We start from the raw sequence: 21603 nt of genomic DNA on the forward strand, positions 1-21603 counted from the left end.
ATCAAAGAAGTTATTGTGGATTTTTGGTGGAAACTTTAGTAGAAAAATCTTTAGGCTCACCCTTGGTGGCCTTAGAGTGACCGAATGAGGTCCAAAAACTCGATAGAAGGGTGCTTGCATTATTCTAAGCTTGTGGGTAGATCAAGAGTTGGAATTTTTGAAAAGTGGTTATAATAGCCAATTAGAGCAACAGTTTAAGAGTTATGGCCTTCTAAAGTTGGGCTACCTGAAATTCCTGAAATAAATTGCAAAGATGTATTTGGTGGACTCCATATGTATTGTTAGGGTCTATTAGCCCAAGGTATTGAGTTTTAATGTCTAGAACCTTCCCAGATGACATAAAATTATCTATTTAAGAAATGCCTAGACATTTTCTAGGACATCTCTGGGTGGTAGTTTGCAACTTAGTCTTGTAGATTACTGTAATGAAGACGCCCATGTGGGTTAGCATATTGTACTCGTGAATTTTGTAATTCCACATTTGCAGCAATAATAAGAAGTCCATATTTTGTTCTCACATTTTCTATTGTTCCTTTGTTTCTAATATGGGTTTATGGTATTAAGGGAGCACCCTTTATCAGTGCTTTTCTTGAAAACATTTACTTTGTTATCTTACCGAGATGACATTCTTTACACACAACATTCTCAGGTTTTTGCAGGTTTGTTAAACCTCTAAATCTTTTCTTTCTATTAACCTTCACCATGTTCTCAAAGTTTACATGACAAAACCTTTTATGTCATAAACATAAATCCTCAATTTTAGCAAATAAACATGTCTCAATATAAAATAAGTTACCTTTGTTTGCATCCCAGTTCCAATTAGATTTCCTTCTTCATTATAGATCTTGATATTTTTGTTCTAAAATTCTAGTTTGTGACCTTAGTTATTCAACTGAGTGACACTCAAAAGATTATACTTTAGTCATTTTATCTAGTAAGTACCATCGCATATGATCTTGTTATTCAACATTAGTGATCCTTTACCTTTCACCAGACATGGAACACTATTACCTAGCTTAACAATTCCACCATCATCAATTTCTTCAAAATTTTCAAACTTTCTTAAGTCATGAGTCATGTGATGTGATAATGCACTATCTATAATCCATGAATCATTCTTGCTAATATATGAAATAAGGAAAGTTTAATTCTCATAGCTTTCTCCATTCGAATCTTCCTTGATAGCAACATATACCATCTCAACAACTTCCTTTTCTTCATCAAAATTAGACTTGGTGTGCTTTTCTTCAACAATGTAGCATGATTTCTTCCCTTTGTCTTCATAGTCCTTATTCTTTGCGTACTTGTAATCTTTCTTGTCATTTATGTCACTCTTCTGTTAGGATGCTTAGTAGAAAAATGACCAACTTCATTGCATTTGAAACAAATTAGGGGTATTTTACCTTTGTATTTACCTTTACCTCTTGTCAACCTTCTAGAAAGAAATGCTTCAAGTTCATCCAAATCATTCTCAAATTTAGAGTCACTTTCTTCCTTAAATTTGTTCTCTTTCTTTGAACTTCCAATGGTTAGTGAATATTTAAAAGCATTTCTAAGTGTAACTATACTATTATCATAATTGCTCAATTCAAATGCAGTCAACTGACCAACTAAATTATCAAGTGTCAACACATTACTAGGCATAACTCTCACTTCTTGAATTGCAAAAACTTTGATAGCATAAATAGGAAGAAGAGTTATAAGAACTTTACTTACAATTTTATTGTCACTAATATTTCCTCTTGTAGCTCTAATGGCACTTACAACTCCTTTGATTCAATTCACATATTGTGCAACATTCTCACCTTCCTTCATTCTCATGTCACCATACTTGCCTCTAAGAATTTCAGCTTTAGCTCTCAATACATTTGGATATCCACCATGTACAAGGGCCAATTTGTTCCACATTTGTTTAGCATTTGTGCATTTCTTGATATCATCAAACTTGACATCATTAAGTGTAGATGCAATCTCAATCATCAAGATATTATGATTCCTCTTTGCAGTCATTTGTTCCACTAGCATAGGAGTAGGAGGTGTAGTGTATTCATTGTCCAATTAGTGAGTAATATTATCTCCAACTCTAGATAGAGGTAACCTCAGTTTTTATTGCAATGCTGAGAAGTTCTCCTTGCTTGGCTTTGGTACCTCTCTCTTATACATCATGCACCATGATCTTTAGCTCAATTTCCTTTAAACTTATTTCTCCAAGCATTGTGCTTTGATACCAATTGTTAGAAAAACTGAGCGGGGGGTGAATCAGTTATGTCCAGTTATCCTGTAGTCCCTTCAAACACTTTAGTACCAAAAAAACTTTATAAACATCAAAATAAATCACTCAATGTACTCACCTAACTTCACAATTAACTATTATAATCAAATAATCCAAATTGTCCATTTAATGTTCATTAGTTAACTAACTGATAATAATAAAACTTAGTTATTACTAACCATTAACCTAATTGTTACCAAGTTGCTAGTAAAATAAAAATAACATGAAAATAACTTGCAACATAAAAAAAGTTATACATTTGACACCAAGATTTTAATGTGGAAACCTTGTAAAGGGAAAAACCACCTTGGATAGACAACCCAAATTTTCACTCTTCTGAAGTGAGCTCTACTAGGAGCCAACCTTGTTAAAGGTTTACATACATATTGTTAATGTGACCTTTTTAGAGGATTTACATCAAAAGATCATCTAGATCTTATCACTCCTTGATCTTGTCTAAAGAGTGGCCTACTCTAAAGGACTTGTAAACACCACTAATCGATGTTACCATATAGGATTTTACAGACTTGTTAGGTCCACTTGGCTAATGATTTTTTTTCTATAGTGATTACAAATTAATAGTACAAATTGATCTGTTAAATTTAGCACTATCTTGCTTATTCAGATCTCCTTTTTGTTTGGTCACTTTTTGATCTCTATCTTATGGTTTGTTTACCTGGTTGATTCACTCCTTCACTTTTCTTTGATCTGCTCTTTTCTCTGCTTGGTTCACCTGGCTCTTCTTTATTCTTACTTCTTCAACAAATTCATGTTTTGATATTCTCCTTTGATCACCTTCAACATCTAACCAACAACATCATCAACAACCAAGAAAATTTCTCAACTACTCCTTAAATAGTAGTCTTTGTGCTTCTAGATTCTTCCAATTATTTCTACTTAATCATAATTATTGGCCTCAAATTCATTACATGTAACACTTAGAAAATAAAACTTTTATAGAGCTCTGTGCTCATCCTTATCCTTCTTGAATCCCCATCATTAGATACTCCTTGCATTTTCCCAAACTTTTATCTTGTAACAAAATTTAACTCGTGCCTTTGAACTTCTCAAACATTTTGTATTTCCATCAAAATTCGGCCTCAGATTCCAAAGATACAAACTTTTTCTTCTTGTTGTTACTCAGTGAACATAACTTTTCACTCAGGTAAACATTCATGTGATTAATACTAAACTCACTCGGGTAACACTGAACTTTCACTTGCTTAACCAAATGCTCAGTGAATGTTGTAGTCAGTTAGTGAACACAATCTTCCTTCATTAACCTTGTCACTCAGTATAGCTTGTATAGCTCATTACATTACAATATTCCATGATTATTCAATCATACCAACATTCCATTATCACTATCCAACTCCTTCGAGTGCCTATTGAATATCATACTTATCAAGTTTGTCTTCAATATACTTTCTTCAAATCCTCTTCATCAATCAAATTGATATAGCACTCTATTTAGTTAGCATAATGTCTAATCAACAAAGGCTTGACATCCATGACAATATATCAACTGATATGAATCTTTTATATACATTCATAGCATTCTTGGTTACATTATCAATTGAGGCTAACACTATTGTGTTCATTTTGCTTAATTAGTCGATAAGTTTAACATCTATCCACCAATCATAAGTAATTATTTTTGAATAATTAAAATATTTCTAAAGTTTTTTTATTCATTTATAAATTTTATATTTTATACAAATTATATGATTTTTCAATTGGTTTTGTGTTATAGGAGCCCTTTTTTCAGAGTTTCTCAATATTGCAATCTTTTTAGCTAGATTCATTGTAAAAAGGATGTTACATCACACTTGTTAAATATAAAACTTACAATTATACTTCATCTAATATTTCAAATTAAATTATGATTAAATCCATACATTTCTTTAAAGACAACTTTTAGTTAAAATTTACTTATTCTGCCAGCCTTGATTAGATAAAAATTTCAAACCCCAAACTATTTAGTTTGAGGGAATAAATATTTCATGGAAGTACGGTTTTATTTTTAAAATTATTCTATTTATTTATTTATAAAATTATACTTGAGAATTTATTAATTATAAATTCTTTTTCATTTTTCACAATAATTTTATAAATATATATTGAATGGTGTATCCTTTTAATGACCAAAAATAATATAATTCTTTAGTAAGAGAATATTTGAATGGATTAAATTAAATTTATTAAACAATGTAAGAAAATCATAACAATTTGTATTCAATAAAGTTAATACAAATACAATTAATGCCACTAAATAACACTTCTTACAATAAGAATCTTATCTTCTAATGATTTAGATCTTTGGGGAGAGATTCAAACCCAAAACTATGGAGAATTATCCACAACCTCAAGCCAACTCTACTAATTGTAGAAACTAAATAACAAACAAAAGTTATGAAAAGTAGTTGAAAAACTAATTTGATATAGGAAACTTCTTGTATTAGAAGAAACAAACATCAAATATTTGTTTCAAATATCTTCTCTCTTAATTAGATCTAAAGAAGTAAAAATAAATTTTTCTATAAGTTGCATGTCTTCTCTATTATTAGTACTTGCCATGAGGCATAGTGCTATTGTAATCACTTTTGTATATCTAGTTATTAATATTTCTTATTTCTACCAATAGGAATTGATTATTTTTAGATGCTATTATACAATTAATATTTTACAAAGGATAGATGCATATTTTTTACATTTATAAATAGACAAAAATAATTTATAGTCATCTTATTGGATAAAAAATTTGGGGTCTTATACACTGCAAACATTATGCCTGTTCAAATTTTTGTGGCGACTTTTAAAGAGAGGACCCAATATTTGTAGATGTTAGCTTCCATAATATTTCACTTGTTATAAATAAACACAATTTTTTTTTTTTAAATGAATTGATTTTTATTGGATGGGTGTGAAATAAGTAAAATATTTTTTGTGATTTTTAAATTTTAATTTATAAAATTTTAAATGTTTGTCATATGTTTACTTTTTCTAACAATTTCAAATTAATTTGTTTGCATTATTATTATTTCAAATTAAAATTCTAGAAGAGAAAATTTATCATTGACATTTGTTACAAATTATTATAATCATGATAATTTAAAACTATTCTAAAGGTATTTATAATATTTATAATTAATTAAAATATATTTATTAATATTTAAAATTTAAATAATAATAGTTATTTAAGATTATAAATATATTAGGATTGTTAATATGTTAATTATGTAAAAATTAATACATTTATTATTTATAATAAATATATAATAAAATTATGATTAAATTTATGTAAAAAATGTAAACTATTAATTAAAAGGCAACTACTAAGTTACTAAGTTACTTTTTTGAATTAGTCATTGTTTCTAATAGTATAATTATGTTTATTATCACTTTTAAAATAAATTATTATATTTTATGAATATTTAAACTTTAATATACTCTTTAATACCATTATATTTGTTGATAACTCTAATATGACTATAGGTGAAAACCTATACAATTACTAATATTCATTTTTAGTTAATAGTTTTTAAGAATATTTTTCTTTACTAATCAATTTATTATTGTTACGATAAGTACTAGCTACATGACACTTGTTTTGTTAGGCATAATTAGAAAATAAGAGATAAAATAAGCATAAATGTTATTAATCATAATTTTATGAGAAGAACTAAAATAAATTAAAAGTGGTTACATGGTGAAAAAATAAGTGTGATAAAGGAAATTCTTTAGAAGAAATAAATATAAAATATTCTATGAATACTTTATCCTCTATTATTTTCATTAAGAAATGATTAGATAGAAATAGGTAAAATAAGAATTATTATAGATTATAAATATTAGTAGATAAATTAATGATAAGATAAGAAACTTGTAAGATAAGTGTCTACAACATTAACATATAATAATAATTAATCCTTTTTTATCGATAATGGGTTAAAACATAGATTAATTATTTTATTTTTTATAATTAATTATTATTATCATAATAATAATGAATCTTAACAATAATAATAGATGAATAATAAATTATCCAGGCTTCACCCAATTACCTATCAAAAAAAGATAAGAAACTTGTAATATTTATATAGAAGTGGTAAGAAGGAGATATATTATATTTTATACGTAGACAAGTTCCATAGTACTTGCTTTTATAGTTTTTAGTATAAATCTAATTAAAATGATTCATCCAATCAAAACATAGAAAAGTATCTAAGAGAAATTATTAAGTTAAATATCTTGCATCTAATATGCACAATGTATCAATTTTATAATTAAATTTCAAAATGATAAATTTAAACAGGTAGAAATAGATAAATTCTAATCACATGTTAACGAATGAAATGCAAAAATCATCACAGTAGTACTTAGCCTATGACAAGTACTAATAAAACAATATAAAAATAAGAATGATATAAATTTTTGAAAAAATATTATAAATTATAAAAAATAGTAGAAAAATTGATTATAAGATATATATAAAACTTGCGCAAAATTTGGGTTTCTTCAATTCAATGTTTAATTAGGTTTAAGACTTTCAATAGTATTTGGGTTCATTTATAGATAGGGTTGTGGTTAGAATATAGTTAGATTTAGAGTTATAATTAGAGGCATGGGAAGTTTTGGTACCTATTTGTACTTCTATGTGGGTACTTATACCTCTATCTCATTATCACACTTCTCATTATCTATATCTCTCAATCTCTCAAGCTTCTTCTTATAATTCATGAATTGTCTTTTCCTTATATCTAACTCTACATTTCTACCTACATATCTTGCACATCTCTTTCCCATCATGCTACTTATCTCTCCTATTCTATTGGAAGTTGCTTGACATATCACACCTCTTTTCATTTGAATGGAATTAATATGGCAGTGTTCCCCTATATCAACATCTCTCCTTTATATATTGAGTGATCTCCTTCGTTCTTCTACTCAACCTCCCCTACCTATATTTTTTTTACTTTTTTCACTCTTTTCTCATCCCTTCTCTTCTTTACATCCATTCCTTCCATCTACATTCATTTTCACCCTACCTATTTCATTTATTTTCTCTTTCTCGTTCTCTATATTCAATCTCTATATCTCTCACTTATGCTCTTCTTCCTTGGTCCCCTTTGTACATCTCTACATTTATCTCATTTTATTACTCTCTTCCCATACTTTTTCTTTTCTTTTTCTCTTCATTCGTATCTTTGTCTTGTCCTCTTTTATGATCACTATCTTTGTCTCCACCTTTGTACGATCCAATCTACTTCTCTTTATTTATCTCAATGCCTCTCCCCTTCTATCTATGTACCTCATTTTACATCTACCTCTCTTTAACTCTATCATATATATATATATATATATATATATATATATATATATATATATATATAGAATTTGCCCATGAAATAATATATTCTATCATTTTAAAAATATTTTCATCTTTAAAAATGATTTAATATTTTGATTATTTAAACTTCAATTTTAGAAAAATAGAAAGAAATTTTGAAAAACTAAGAATGATTTTCAAGCTATTGAAGGATTTTATGCTAAATCTTCCTTTACATTTCCAACATTCAAGATCTCCCTTCATACATTCAAGATCCTTTGTTGCATCTTCTACAGTTATCCTTTCAAGTTCTTCAAAGATGAATTTCAAGCACATACAGTCGAGAAGGTTTTGTCTTTGGTTTCCTTTGTAGGGTTTTGAAGTCAAGTCAAAGCTATTGCATCAACATATTTGATTACATTCCAAATTGAAGAGCACATTCATAGATTTACATAATTTCATGTTAGATCTACCACTACTACTTGCTAGCATTCCATTTCAATTATTTCAATTCAAGGTTAATTTCTAAAGTCCCCCCCCCCCCCCCCCCCCCCACAACAAAATAAACCCTTTTGTTTTGTAGGTTTCGAATCCTAGATTAAGGAACAAGTCACAAATCGGAATAACTTTTTCACCATTTAGCAAAATTGTGAAATTAGAATCAGCGTTAGACACCATTAATTAGTGTCAAACTTCACCCCTAATGAAATCTTTCGTCCCTGACAAATCACCAAAATATTTTAAATTTTAAAATTTGAGGTTGAGATTTGTACATGTTGAAATGATAAATGATATATTTGAAAATAAAAATAAAAAACATTCTGTAAGGATAAAATATAATAAAATAAATGTAAAATAATACAATAAATTGGTAAAAAAATAGTAATTAGAAACTTATTATTGCATAAAAGTCATTTTAATTAAAGTGGCCTCAAAATTTATTAAAATAGTTTGCAGATACAATTTTATCCTTTGCATCATTATATTTTGCTTTATGGGTGTTGAATGTTGTACTGATTTGTAATGATCCTAAATTTTAACGAGCCATGATAATTGAAATTTCTAACCCCAAACTATGTAGTTTGGAGAAATAAATATGATATAAAGAAGGAAGTACAATTTATTTTTAAAGTATTATGTTTAGTTATTTATAATTATAGTTGAATATTTATTAATTATAAATTGCTTTTTCACTTTTCATAATAATTTTGTAAATATATGTTGAATGGTGTATCTTTTAATTTTCACAAATAATATAATTCTTTAGTAAGAGAATATTTGAATTGGATTAAATTAAATTAATTAAAAATATAAAAATAATATAACAATTTATATTCAATAAGGTTAATACAAATACAATTAATTATGAACAAACAAAAAGTAAAAATTTAAAAAATAACAATTTCCCCTCTTTTTTTGATGAATAGTACCTTCCTTATATTAAAAAAAAATATTCACAAAAAAAAAAGGGGTCGGGGGATACAGGATCACCCCACAAGTTCATACGGCCACTGGTTGGAAATCAACTATTCATCAAAAAATTGTAGAAAACAATAGAAAACAAAAAAATCCTCAAGCTGCTAGCGCAATGCTAGCCAAGAAAGGAGGATCCTTATCATCAGAGCCCCACCCCAAAAGTGGGGAGAGTAGATGGCTCAGGGGGAGCCCAACCATCATCCGTAGTAGCAACATTATCTTTGTCTTTCTCTCCCTCAGGCCTAGGAGGAGAAATGATTAAATCCAACTGGGGAAACACCCACTTAGGGTCTGGGTGAGTAGAGGGCCAACTAGTAGTAGGAGTAGCAGGAGGAGCCATTGGGGACCACCCTAAACTAGACCTCCAAGTAGGAGAGGTCGAGCGGTGCCGATCACCGAAACCTCTAGAAATGCGATGTTGACCAAAAGCACCACTAGGAGAGCGGTGCTAATGAGAGCGAGGCATGCACGAGCAGTGAGTGGAACTGCTACATCCTTGATGACGACTTTGAGGAGGGGTACAGTCGTCGGAGATGAAATCTGGTGGAACATGAGCAACCATACAGGGGGCATTTACCTAATGAGCCAAAAGCTCCTGTAAGTGCACCGCCTCTAGAGCCACTTTATTCGTCTATACTTGAATCTGCAACATGACATTGTTATAAATACATGCTTTAGAGTACATAGCCACATTACTATCAAGTGTGTTGTGAGCATAAATGACTGCACTGCGATCTTTTCAAATGGTAAATAAGATCTCCAATTTGAAAGCATGCCATATCTGGGCATATTTGAAGGGAATCAAGGTATTATCACCTAGAAGAACCATATACCAAAAAAAATGTTTTGGGCGGAAGGGGCGAACGAGATCATGGATCCATTGCTAGTAACACTGAGCCCATCTATAAAACCAAAAAATGTGCAAAAAGGACTCTGGTTGACCACAAAAAGGGCAACGGGGGTCAAGAACTCCTAGATGCCACAACTGGGAGCCCAAAGGTAAGCCCTGGAAAAGAATACACTAGGCAAAGTGCATAATTTTTGGTTCAGTAATGGCATACCACACAATGGAGAACCTATGACTCCAAGTGTAATGCAAAGATTGCAAATGCCAACGTTGGTTGAGAACATCAACCATGGGTAGGTGAGGAACCAACCATCGATAACCTAGCCTAGGTTTATAGCTAGTTATCAGAGTGTTTGGATACCACTTCCAATCTTTCCACTAGGGACGAGAAGACTGAATGCCCACTTTTTGTAATAAATGTGAAGGCACCACAGAAACTAGAAAATCAAAAGTCTACTGATCTGGACGAGTGAGCATGAATTGCACTTGCATGTCTTCCCATGACCGCAAGCTCATAGTAGCTCTAGAGAAAAGATCTTTAGGGGTCCTTATGTCACGTTTAAAAAAATGTAGAGCACTAGCCCCGTGCACCTTAGCTAATGGAACACCTTGTATGGAAAATAAAGGTGACCACTAGAGATTATGCTAGTTCAAGGAAAGCCCATCTCTGAATCCATTACCAACCCAGTGAAGCCAGGGCTTAACTACTTCCCAAGCTTTCCAAATACTCTTGGCAACAAAAGTACCCTGAATTTGAATAGGTTTAGGGGTAATCAGAAGGGTTTGAAACCCAATCCCCTTCCAGGTTGGCCAGTGAACCAAAAAGCCTAAAGAAATACAATGCCTTAACAAAATCTTCTAAGCTTCATTGCTAGAAAGAGCTTGAATCACCCATTTGGCACATAAAGCAATACTTTGCTTCGAGGTGGAAAACAAGCCAAGGCCACTAGACTCCTTGGGAAGACAATAGAAATCTCAAGCAACTCTATGAAAGCCCTAGTGAGAAGCATCTGACGCCCAAAGGAAGTCACGTAAAAGGTGTTCAAGTTTGAGGTACGAGACCTTTGATGGATCCCAATAGGAAGAATAATAAACATGGGTGGCAGCTAGCACTTTGGAACAAATTTGGAATTTTCTTGCAAGTGAGAGAGGTTTGGTGATCCAATACTCCAGCTTCTTCTCTATTCTGGCAAGAACCACATTCCAAAGCTCAATAGCTGAGGCTTGGAATATGAAGGGGATACCCAAAAAATGAAAAACTTCCCCATGTTGAACCCATTTCCATTAGTATTGCTCAAGCCAAGTAGGATGAGGAAGGTAAGACTGTCTGTAACAAAGGGTTTTGTGCCACTAAATGGTAGACCCTTAAGCAAGACAAAATGTGTCAAGACATTGCAAAGCATAGGTAACATTCTCTTCATCCTCAATGAGAGTGAGAAAGAGTCATCTACAAAATGACCATTCACAAGCTGGTCAGGCGAATCCATAAGGGAAATACCTTAGACCCTTCTTTGGGAGATGGCATTTGCGAGCAAATACCCAAAACCTTCTGCTACCAAGACATATAATGAGGGCGCCAACGGGCAGCCTTGGCAAATTGAACGATAAAGCCCAAATGCTTGAGATTGACGACCATTAATGGAGATGTAAGCAAAGGCATCTCCAAAGAGCATTTTGGACCGATTGCAAAAAGGTAGGGCCAAACCCAAGAGCCTGAAGCATGGCTAGAATGAAAGGCCACTCAATCTTGTCATAAGCTTTAGCAAAATCAATTTTGATAAAAATGACTTGTTGCTTGGAATGACGAACCTAATCCATCCCTTCCCACACAACAATATTATTATCCAAGATATAACAAGACTTGATAAAACCCATTTTTTTAGGGCGAATGATCTGAGGAAGAAGATGAGAGAGCCTTGGCAATGATCTTATAGGAAACATTCAACAATGTGATGGGCCTCCAATTGCAGATGTCTTCAGGGTCACCCACCTTAGGTATGAACTTAAAATATTCCCTTTGTTAATAAGATTGCCTAGAGAAGGGGGATTGTATGCCTCAATATAAATGTTACACAGGTTTGGACCAATCTCATCCCAAAATGCTTTGTAAAATTCACAAGGGGAGCCGTCACAACCAAGGGCCTTATCATCCGCCATGGAGAAGACAACTTCCTTGAGGTCCTCTAGAGTGAGCTTCTGCTCACAGAACACATATTGTTCTAGAGCAAGTTTTTTAGGCGTGATAGCCAAACATGACTACAAGGCTTGGTCCCTGGCTGCTGAGGGACCTTGAGCTATGAAAACTTTATCATAGTGGTGAACAAAGGCTTGAAGAATATCAGGAAGCTCACAGAGGGTATACTGACCCTCCTGAATGTGCTTGATCCCCACCACAAAGTGGCGTTCCCTCAATGCATTAAAAAATTCCTTGGAAGCTTGATCACCAACCTCCAGCTACTGAAGGTGGCCTTTGAGTTGAGCTCCTCAGGAAGCATAATTGTCTGCAACTTATTTTTGATGGCGAAGGTTGGCAAGCCGAACCTAGAGATCTGTATCAAACATATTCATGGAAAGAGCTTCAGTGGCCGTACAAAGATCTTTTATAGTGGTCTCATAGGATCTCTTGCGGTACGTAGCCAATTACCTCCCATAAATGCGAAGAAACCTCACAATACGAGTACTGGATCCACCCAAAGGATGAGTGGGGCCTAGGTTCAAGGTTCCAAGTTTGTAAAATATGGGTGAGGATGGGTGGATGGGACATCATAGAAGTATTAAGGTAAAATTGAGTTTTACAATTACGAGGAGGGGCAAAATGCTAGGTAATGGAGAAGTGGATGGGAAAATGGTTTAAAAGAGTCACGTCAGGGAGTGGAGTGACAGGTAGCAAATTCGTGTGAGAAAAAGAAAAAAAGGACTGAGCATAAATCATAGCATGGTCCAACCTTTTAAGGACCCTATCAGCTCCCTCTTGAAAGTTGGACCATGTGTACTAGACGCCATTAGTCTGATGACGATGAACATTGGGATCAAAAAGACCCAACTTTTTCTGCATGTAGAACTAGGCTTCTTGTTCAGCAACTGACCATTGAAAAGGCAAAAGGCCCACTTTATCAATAGCCAGCTCAACCATATTAAAATCCCTACAAAATAACCAGGTGGCAAGTGGCAAAGAATCAACTAGCCACCTCCATATTCAAACCCAAAATTGCTAAAAATTATCCACAACCTCAAGCCAACTCTACTAAAACTAAATAAAGATAAAAGTTATGAAAAATAGTTGAAAAACTAAATTTATTCATTTATTTTTAATTTTCTCTCAATTAGATACAAAGAAGTAAAAATAAATTATTTTATAAGTTACATACATTCTCCATTATTTTGTTAGTCATGATTAAATGATAAGAGATAAAATAATAAACATAAATGTTCTTAATCATAATTTATTAGAAAGAAAATAAAAGTGGTTACATGGTGACAAATTAAATGTGACAAAGGAAATTATTTAGAAGAAATGCATACAAAATATTCTATGAAGACTTTATCTTATATTCTTTTCAATAAGAAATGATTAGATTGAAATACGTATAATAAAAGTTTTCATAAGAAATCTTTCTTATTACGTGAGAAGAAGTAAAGATAAAAGTTGGTAATTCGAAATAAGAAGAAAAATATATTATATTTCATATTTAGATAAAAGAAAATAGAAATAGAAAATAATATAGATTATAAATTGTGAGTTTCTTATTAGAAGTCTTTGGTTCGAGTTTGTTTGAACATCAAAAAACTACAAAAAAAAATCATTATAAATTATAAAAATTAGTTGAGAAATTAATTATAAGATAGGACACTTGTAATATTATATTCATGCTTGTGAGTAACATGAATATAATACAAGTATTAAGAAGAAAACATATTACATTTAATAACTAGATAAAATAATTTTCAAAAAATTATATTAATTTTAAAAAAATTATAAAAAGTAGTTTTAAAAAATGGTATATTATGAGGGTCGCTTAATAAATAATAATAATAATTAATAATTTTGAAAAATAGTTTTTGAAAAATGATATATTATAAAGACTTCTTAATAAATAATAATAATTAATCACAATACAATATTTAATTAATGCCGATAGGCATTCTACAATGGCAAAATGGGTGGAGTGGGAAGGTGCGAGTGTGTTAATTTTAACATTTACTTTCTAGGTTAAATTTGACAACCATCTACATGTCAAGATCATAATTTTTTATTATCGGTAAATAATTGAAGCCTTTGATTAAATTTAAATATCAACATCTCAATATTTATTATAAGTATAATATATTATTTTTAAAAAAGTTTAATAAATGGTCAATAAAATATTTTTAAAAATATATAAATTAAGAGATATAAATATTCAAAAAAAAAAAACTTTAAGTGGGTGCAAAAGAAGCAAAATATTAAAAAATTAAGAAAGTGAAAAATAAGAATAGAAATAAAAACATTTTTTGATGTAGTAAATTAAAAGTGATTTTTTTTTATGTAGTAGATTAAGATAGATTTATTTAAGATATCTATACTAGTAATAACAAGTGCCACATAGTGGCATGTACTTGCCTTATTGTTATTAATTGTATTTGTAAGTATTGAATACAAATTGTAATTTTTAAAATAAATTTAATTTAATCTAATTCAAATATTAAAAAATCAAAAAATAACTATTGTCAAAAATGGAATTTTAAAAAAAATATAATTAATAAGTTTTCCATAATTAAAAATGAATAAATAGAATTGGGTATTATATTCTTATTACCTCATTGGTAGTTGTAAATAAATTTTACTTTGATGCTTTTACATCTTGTAAATACAATCTCATATATGAAATTTCATTTATATATATTCTTTTGATGAAAATAATCTTTACAAAGTACAAAAAAATAATTGACCATGTTAATATTATATTTATTAAGATTTTTTTGATTTTTTTGTAAATTTTGATTAACCAAAACTTATGCACAAAGAAACTAAAACTAATACAATTATTATTATGCAACTTCTATTTTACCTTCAATTTAGCTGAAAATATTGCATAATGGAGAACTTCCTATAACACAAAATGAGTTGAATTAACATGAGTACAAGAACAATGCTACAAGTTAAATTAACATGGTTGGTAAATGAAAAAATATTAATAAAAACTAAAAAGAAATTAAGCGTAGGTAGTAAGCACCTTAATAGGAAGCCGTCCGCGGATTCGAAATTGAAAGAAAGAGACGAAAAGTGCATTCTAAGTTACGAAGAAGAATTAGGAAAAAAAGGTATATTCTCCCTCAATGAGAGGGACTGCAAATTTGAGAAGGCCACAAAGCGAACGTTAACTGGTAAACCGCCTTCGTAGCAAGGCCGTTTGAGAGCCGGTAAACCGCTTGGGAGGGCGGGGTAGCGGCTATAAATTGAGGGACTCAGCTCTACTCGGTTTGCCCCGCTCGCTGGCAAAATGCAATCAATGGCGTCTTCCAAGAGCAAATCCAACGCCCCCGTTCTTCCCCTCAGCTGTTTTACCCTTCACCGTTCTCTTTCGCCGACCCGCTATTCCTCTGCCCCCTTTAATTTCTCCGTTGCCAGATCCCTTTCTCCCAATCGCTATACCTGTTCTTCATCGGTGAATTTCGATTTAGCCAGATCGAGGTCGCCGAAGAGAAATTTGCAGGCTCGATCCCCGGTCCGTTCCGTTCCGCCAAAGGCCGGGCAGAGAGCTGCCGTTCCGTCTGGTTCAGCGAGGAAGACGTGCCTGTGCTCGCCTAGCAATCATCCAGGCGCTTTCCGTTGCAGATTCCATAGGATTTGCGCCCCTTCCTCTGCTTGTTCCTCCGCATCTTCCAATTCTCAGCTCAATATGCGCAGATCGGCCATGAAGAACTCGCTTGTGAGAATCGGAAGTGTCGAAGGAGGAGATTGGATGAAGAAAGCCCTCTCTGCGCTCATTCGCCCCTCATCTCATCAAGTACGAAGGAGAACGGAGTTCCACCCGCAGCCGAGCAGGCTCCGCCATATGACCACGGCTGAAGACGTCTCATGAAGGCCGGCCGTTACGTTTCCCTTTTTCAAACCCTAGCTGGAGGCCAGAGCGGGTAATATTTGCGGTTTGCTGAGGATTTGCTCTTATTTTTTCCCAGACACGAGTATCCTGTGGTTCCCTTCACGACCGGCCGATTGCTGCTATAAATCCTTATTTTCTGAGAATCTTAATCCCCCCTTCACACAGCTTGTAAAATGTACATAATATTCTCTCAATTTCCATTTCTTCTTTTTTGCTTGGCGGCCAATATTATCATATGAAAACAAATGAGTGAATTTTTGTCAAAGTTGTATACGAGCTTGAGATGATGAATGATGTTATTATTGTAAAAGCCTAAAAGCTTAAAAGAGCAGCCATTATCTGTAGCGCAGAACGGATTCACCTCATTAAATCAGGGAAACAAGTGCGTATTTCGTTAGGGTTTACAGGATTGATTTTTTCTGCGGGAACCTTTGCCGTGAAGTGAAATTTTTTTTTGTTTCTGCAAAACCTGTTTGTTACGAAATACCAGAGTTCCGTCCGAATTATCAGGGTTCCGTCCGAATACCCAGAGTTCCGTCCGAATTCCCGTTAATCGGTAAAGATCCTTTTACAGAGCTACGTCCAGTAAGAAAGGTCTTTGACCAAAGCAAGATGTGGGTTAAAATATACCTTTAACTGAGGTACGTCCAGGTAAATAATTCCATGTTTTGTACGTTACTTTTTTATTTAACAGTTGCTTGGTCGTTAAGTTACTGACATTTTTGTGTGATGCTTGCAGGAAAATGTGAAGGCATAGAGGACAAGCGTTGATTCCTTAAAACTTTCAAATGATCAAAGTCTAAACCTTGCAAACTTACCGAACACCAGATTCATTTAAAATTAATTTAAGATAAATTGATACATGAAAAGTCAAGAAAATGAAATTAAAATAAAAGAAAATTTGCAAGTAAATGTTTCATCCGTTTAAATATATTTTTAATTTTATTAAAAAAATTCAAATCAAATTTTCATAGATTTTAATTATATTTTATAATAAAATATTGTAACTTGAAACATAATTATATTGTCATTTATTTAATTATCTTGAAATATTCAATTCAAGTTAGGACCCCTTCTTGCTTTGTGAATTTTAAAAACATTTAGATTCGTAGGTTGTCCTTTATTAGAGGTCTGACTTTAGTGTGTTTGGCCACGTTCGGCGTGATTCTGCCGCTTGCTTTGTGTGACTTTTATTTTGAAGAGGTGTGCCTGTTTTATTTAATGCATTCCATCTTGTGCTGCTGTTACGTGGTAATTTTCTTGTATGCTAATAATACACCTAGTCGGTTTTTTTACATGGAATTTTTAGGGTATTAAAGTTTCTATTTTCAAATGTATTTCGTAGTTTTTTCTTGTCTTGTAAGAATTGAAATTCTCCTACTTTTTCTTTCCTTCTCCTTTTTCCTTCAACCCCGTAATTTTTTTTCACCAATTCTTGGGCCTTTGGTTTTAACTAGTCTATAAATTGTATAATATTGTGTAAACGAATAAATAATAGATATTTTGTTTGTTTTGTTTTGATAGAAATAATAGGATTTGTATTAAGTGTTGATATTTCTAAAGATTGTGTGCTTGAGAGTTTTCTTCTTCAAAGTCATATCAAATTTCATTGAAATATCTTAAGAAGATATGATATGAATTTTGATGTGATGACTTCATCACAACATATACTCATTATCACCAACTATATTTCTACCAATTAAACTACTAATATATAATAATTATAAGAGTTTTTAATTAAATATGTCTAATATAAATTATTTTAATGGACAGAAATTTAAAAATAACTTAAAGTTCTATTTTTAGATGAAATAAAATTAAAAATAGTTATAAAATATTAACTAATTTATAGCTTCCAGAACACAATATTAGCAATAATTGATAATAATATATTAAGTATTTGCATGGTTGCTTTAAGTATCTTTAAACATGTTTCAAGGGGTTTGACTAAAGACAAGGTCTTTTGATTAAGAATAACAACTACAACACCAATTCAAGAATACATGTATTCTTAATTTTTTGTTTCATTATTATTTGGTGCACCAAATTTGATTTTTTTTAGATAGATATCTTATATTACAAAAATATCTATACTTTACTTAGGTTGAAAATCTATTATATTACAAAAAAAAAATTAGCACGAGGACTAGACAAATGTTGCTTACTCCCTGAGCTGGATAACTATTTTCACATGATAAAAAATTCAATCTTACACCAATATCAATTTGATTACTTGTTCAAAAGTTTAATAAATTTAATTAGTTTTAAATAATTTTTCATCTCATTTTTGCCTCTTTACTTTGAAAGGGCTATGCATAATTTTAAACTAAAGGTTAATAACTTACTAGGACCTTCTAATAACTAGTTATGCATGCAAAGTCATTATAATGATACTTGTGATAAAAAAGGGTCTTAAATTAGAATTTCCACAAAGTTATTTCATAGAAGAGATCTTAGTACTAGAGTTTGAATATGTCTTTTCAGCCAAGTGTGGTGCAAAAATGTGTTTAATATTGCTTATTGGACCTTGTAACCAACAACCTAGAGGAACTTGTGAAACAACACACTTTTCCAGTGGATGAAAATCCATGTTTTAAATGTACCATCAAATTGGGTATCTAAATAAGGTTATCCCAAAGCAACATAGATATTTCACTTCACTTAAATTTGTTTTCAAGAAATTGATGCTAAGAGGTTAATATGGGGACTATCAACCCAAAAATAATTTGTGTTAACTTTTTATTTTAAGCTCCTTCAAACATGGGGCAGCTCATGCATAAGTCTTAAATTAGAGTGATTCATCTTTTGATATTTTAGTATTTACCCTTGACACCAATGACAAAAAATTATGCTAGGAACATTAATGGGTACTTACACATGAGCATAACCTTTTCATACTAAATAAGGAAGGCTATCACTTACTAATTTTTAATTCAAAGAGTAGAAAAGTATAACAGAGTTGGATCTCCATGAAAAATGTGTTACAATGGTACCCATAATCTTCACCCCATAGTATGAGTATATATATATATATATATATATATATATATATATATATATATATATATATATATAGTCATATATGCCCAATAAGGTTGATTTAATTTATATAGATGTATTCCTATATGCCCAAGAAGGTTGATTTGGCTTTAAAATACACATGCATTAAGAAATGAGAAAACAAGGCACTACAAAATATTCCAAGAATGAGAAATAATGTATCTTATCTAAAAAAGATAGGGCATTGATAAATTTCTCTTGCAAAAATATTTGATTAAGAAAATGGGGCATGACTAGACTTTTGTATGTGTAATGTTTAAAAAATCATTTCAATAGCTATGAACCAGGGAAAACCCAAAAATGCAAAATATAGAATTAAACATAGAAATCTTCCAAAAACACATTAACTACAATTAAACTCTCAAAAACATTTTACATTTGAGGGAAAAAAAGTAAATAAAATCCTACTTGATTAAGAGATGACCTCTTAATGGAAGATTAAGTAAGAATTGAGATCGAATGTTCATTAAGATAGTTTAATTGACTTGGATGAGGGGTAAATGTATTGGATTGGGAATTAGTTGGAATGGATTTCTTACAATATGATGATGTGTTGTCATTGATGTTAACTTGATGGATTGATAAAGATGAAGATGAAATAAGAGATTGTTGTGGTATGTGGCATCAATTGTACATGAATGTTGAGCATATGAAGTTGACTGTTGAAGACTTATGAAGTTAATGTTCAAGTCATATAAATTTGACTGTTGAAGAGATATGATGTTGATTGTTGAAGTGATTGTTAAAGACATCTAGAGCTGGTTGTCGAAGTAAGATGAATGACCTAGTTATTGAAGACATAATAGAATTCTATAGTTGAGAAGATTAGTATGCACAATGCAATATGTAGGCTATAATTGATTATATGAATTATTGCAATTGGGCAATATATGTTGGCATAGCTATATGATATCATATTGTCTACCAAAAAACTATTTATTTGGTTAAAGACATATTAGTTCTATTATTTTGATTGGTTGCACTTTGTCTATTAATATTTATAATATTTCAAAGTTTAAGAATCAATAAACCATCAAGTTTTTACAATTTTTCTACATAAGCATGTCATTAAGCATGCTCACATATGTGGTTGAGGGTGAGTCGCCCTTGCAATATGATGTGTTTTCTTTTATGTCAACATGATGTATTTGATTCTCAACATTAAAAACATGAAGATGGTGTTAGTCCTAAGGAAATAGATTACTAAGAGGGGGGATTAGTAATCAACCAAATAATCGACTTTTCAAATCATTAGACCTTTATCTCATAAATAACTTAATAGAAGCACATAAAAACATTCAACACATGAAAACATCCACAAATTTGACATGGAGATTTTGGTATTGTAGAAATGTAACTTGGACCAAAAGCACTGTGGGGATTAATATCCACAAATTGTGCATTCTTTTAAAGTATGCCCCTAAGGAGCTTAACCCTGTTAGGAGTTACAAAAACATTGTTAGGTGCTTCCTTGTTAGGGTATTTACATCTAGCATTGTTATGAGGTTTACCCTATTAGGGGTATCTTTGTTAAAGGACTTTGCAACTAACTAAAGTGTCACCTTATTAAATGATTTAGCACAAAGGACATGTTAGGATCCACTTGATTAAGGGATTTTGACTGTTGTAACTATTAGGGAACAACAAAAAGAATGATATCTATAACAACACTATCTCTTTTTGATCAAATCCTCTAAAGCTCAAAATCAATCCACAATACACCTATCTTCTTCCTAGCTAAATTGTACCTCACACTTCTCCACTGCACTTGCTCAACCATGATCAACAACATCAGACTATTTACTTTTACTAGTTGGTATATATTAGACTTTCAAGTCCACTACCTTAATCAAGCCCTAGGATTTGAAATCAATATGTATTTCAAATATCTCACTCAATTCCAATTGTTAAAGTTGTAGCTTCAGTTGAGTTGAAGTGTGCGGTAAATTAGAATAGTCTATACACATACACATACATATACTTAGACTTAAATGTGAGACATGATTTACCAAACTAAATTGGATATCATATTGTTTGCTTCATAATTATCGGGCTCTCCTCATATTATTATTGTGGCATTATAAACCATCAATAAAATATGATATACTTTAAACCATTTGTATCATCCTTATTCATCCACAAATCCCAAGTCTTTTGGAAGAAATTTGGATGATCAACTTAAGAACAAACACAAGAATCCATTTACAAATGAAGATCACTATGTCTCATCTAAACCACATGTGAATGATAACAAAGAAAAAATATTCAAGAGACCACAAAGGTCCACTACCCAAATAGCTAAATCAAAGAAAATATGGGTTCCTAAACCCATTATTGAATAAATGTGTTCTAAAGTATCCTAAGGAAAATATAAAGGTATATGGATTCCAAAGTTTCTCTTGAAAGTATTGAATATTGAACATAAATCTAAGTTGACATTCAAGCTTCCAAAGGCTTCCACTCCATTTTCTTCCAAACATCTTCCTCAAAAGCTTTTGAAGGCTTCCACTCCATCTTCTTCTAAAATTTTCCTACC

General features: G+C 31.4%; 1 protein-coding gene across 1 annotated transcript; it reads left to right on the forward strand.

The window, feature by feature from the left end:
* Positions 1–15363: 15363 nt before the first annotated feature.
* On the forward strand, positions 15364–16272 carry LOC149556712 (uncharacterized). The gene has a single exon (XM_089831180.1). The coding sequence runs from the start codon at positions 15405–15407 to the stop codon at positions 15984–15986; it is 582 nt and encodes a 193-aa protein (XP_089687306.1). The 5' UTR covers positions 15364–15404; the 3' UTR covers positions 15987–16272.
* The last annotated feature ends 5331 nt before the right edge of the window (positions 16273–21603 follow it).

The sequence above is a fragment of the Cupressus sempervirens genome, chromosome 5 (assembly GCF_028749045.1).
Source record: "Cupressus sempervirens isolate cs-2001-9-10 chromosome 5, ASM2874904v1, whole genome shotgun sequence".
Classification (NCBI taxonomy): Eukaryota; Viridiplantae; Streptophyta; class Pinopsida; order Cupressales; family Cupressaceae; genus Cupressus; species Cupressus sempervirens.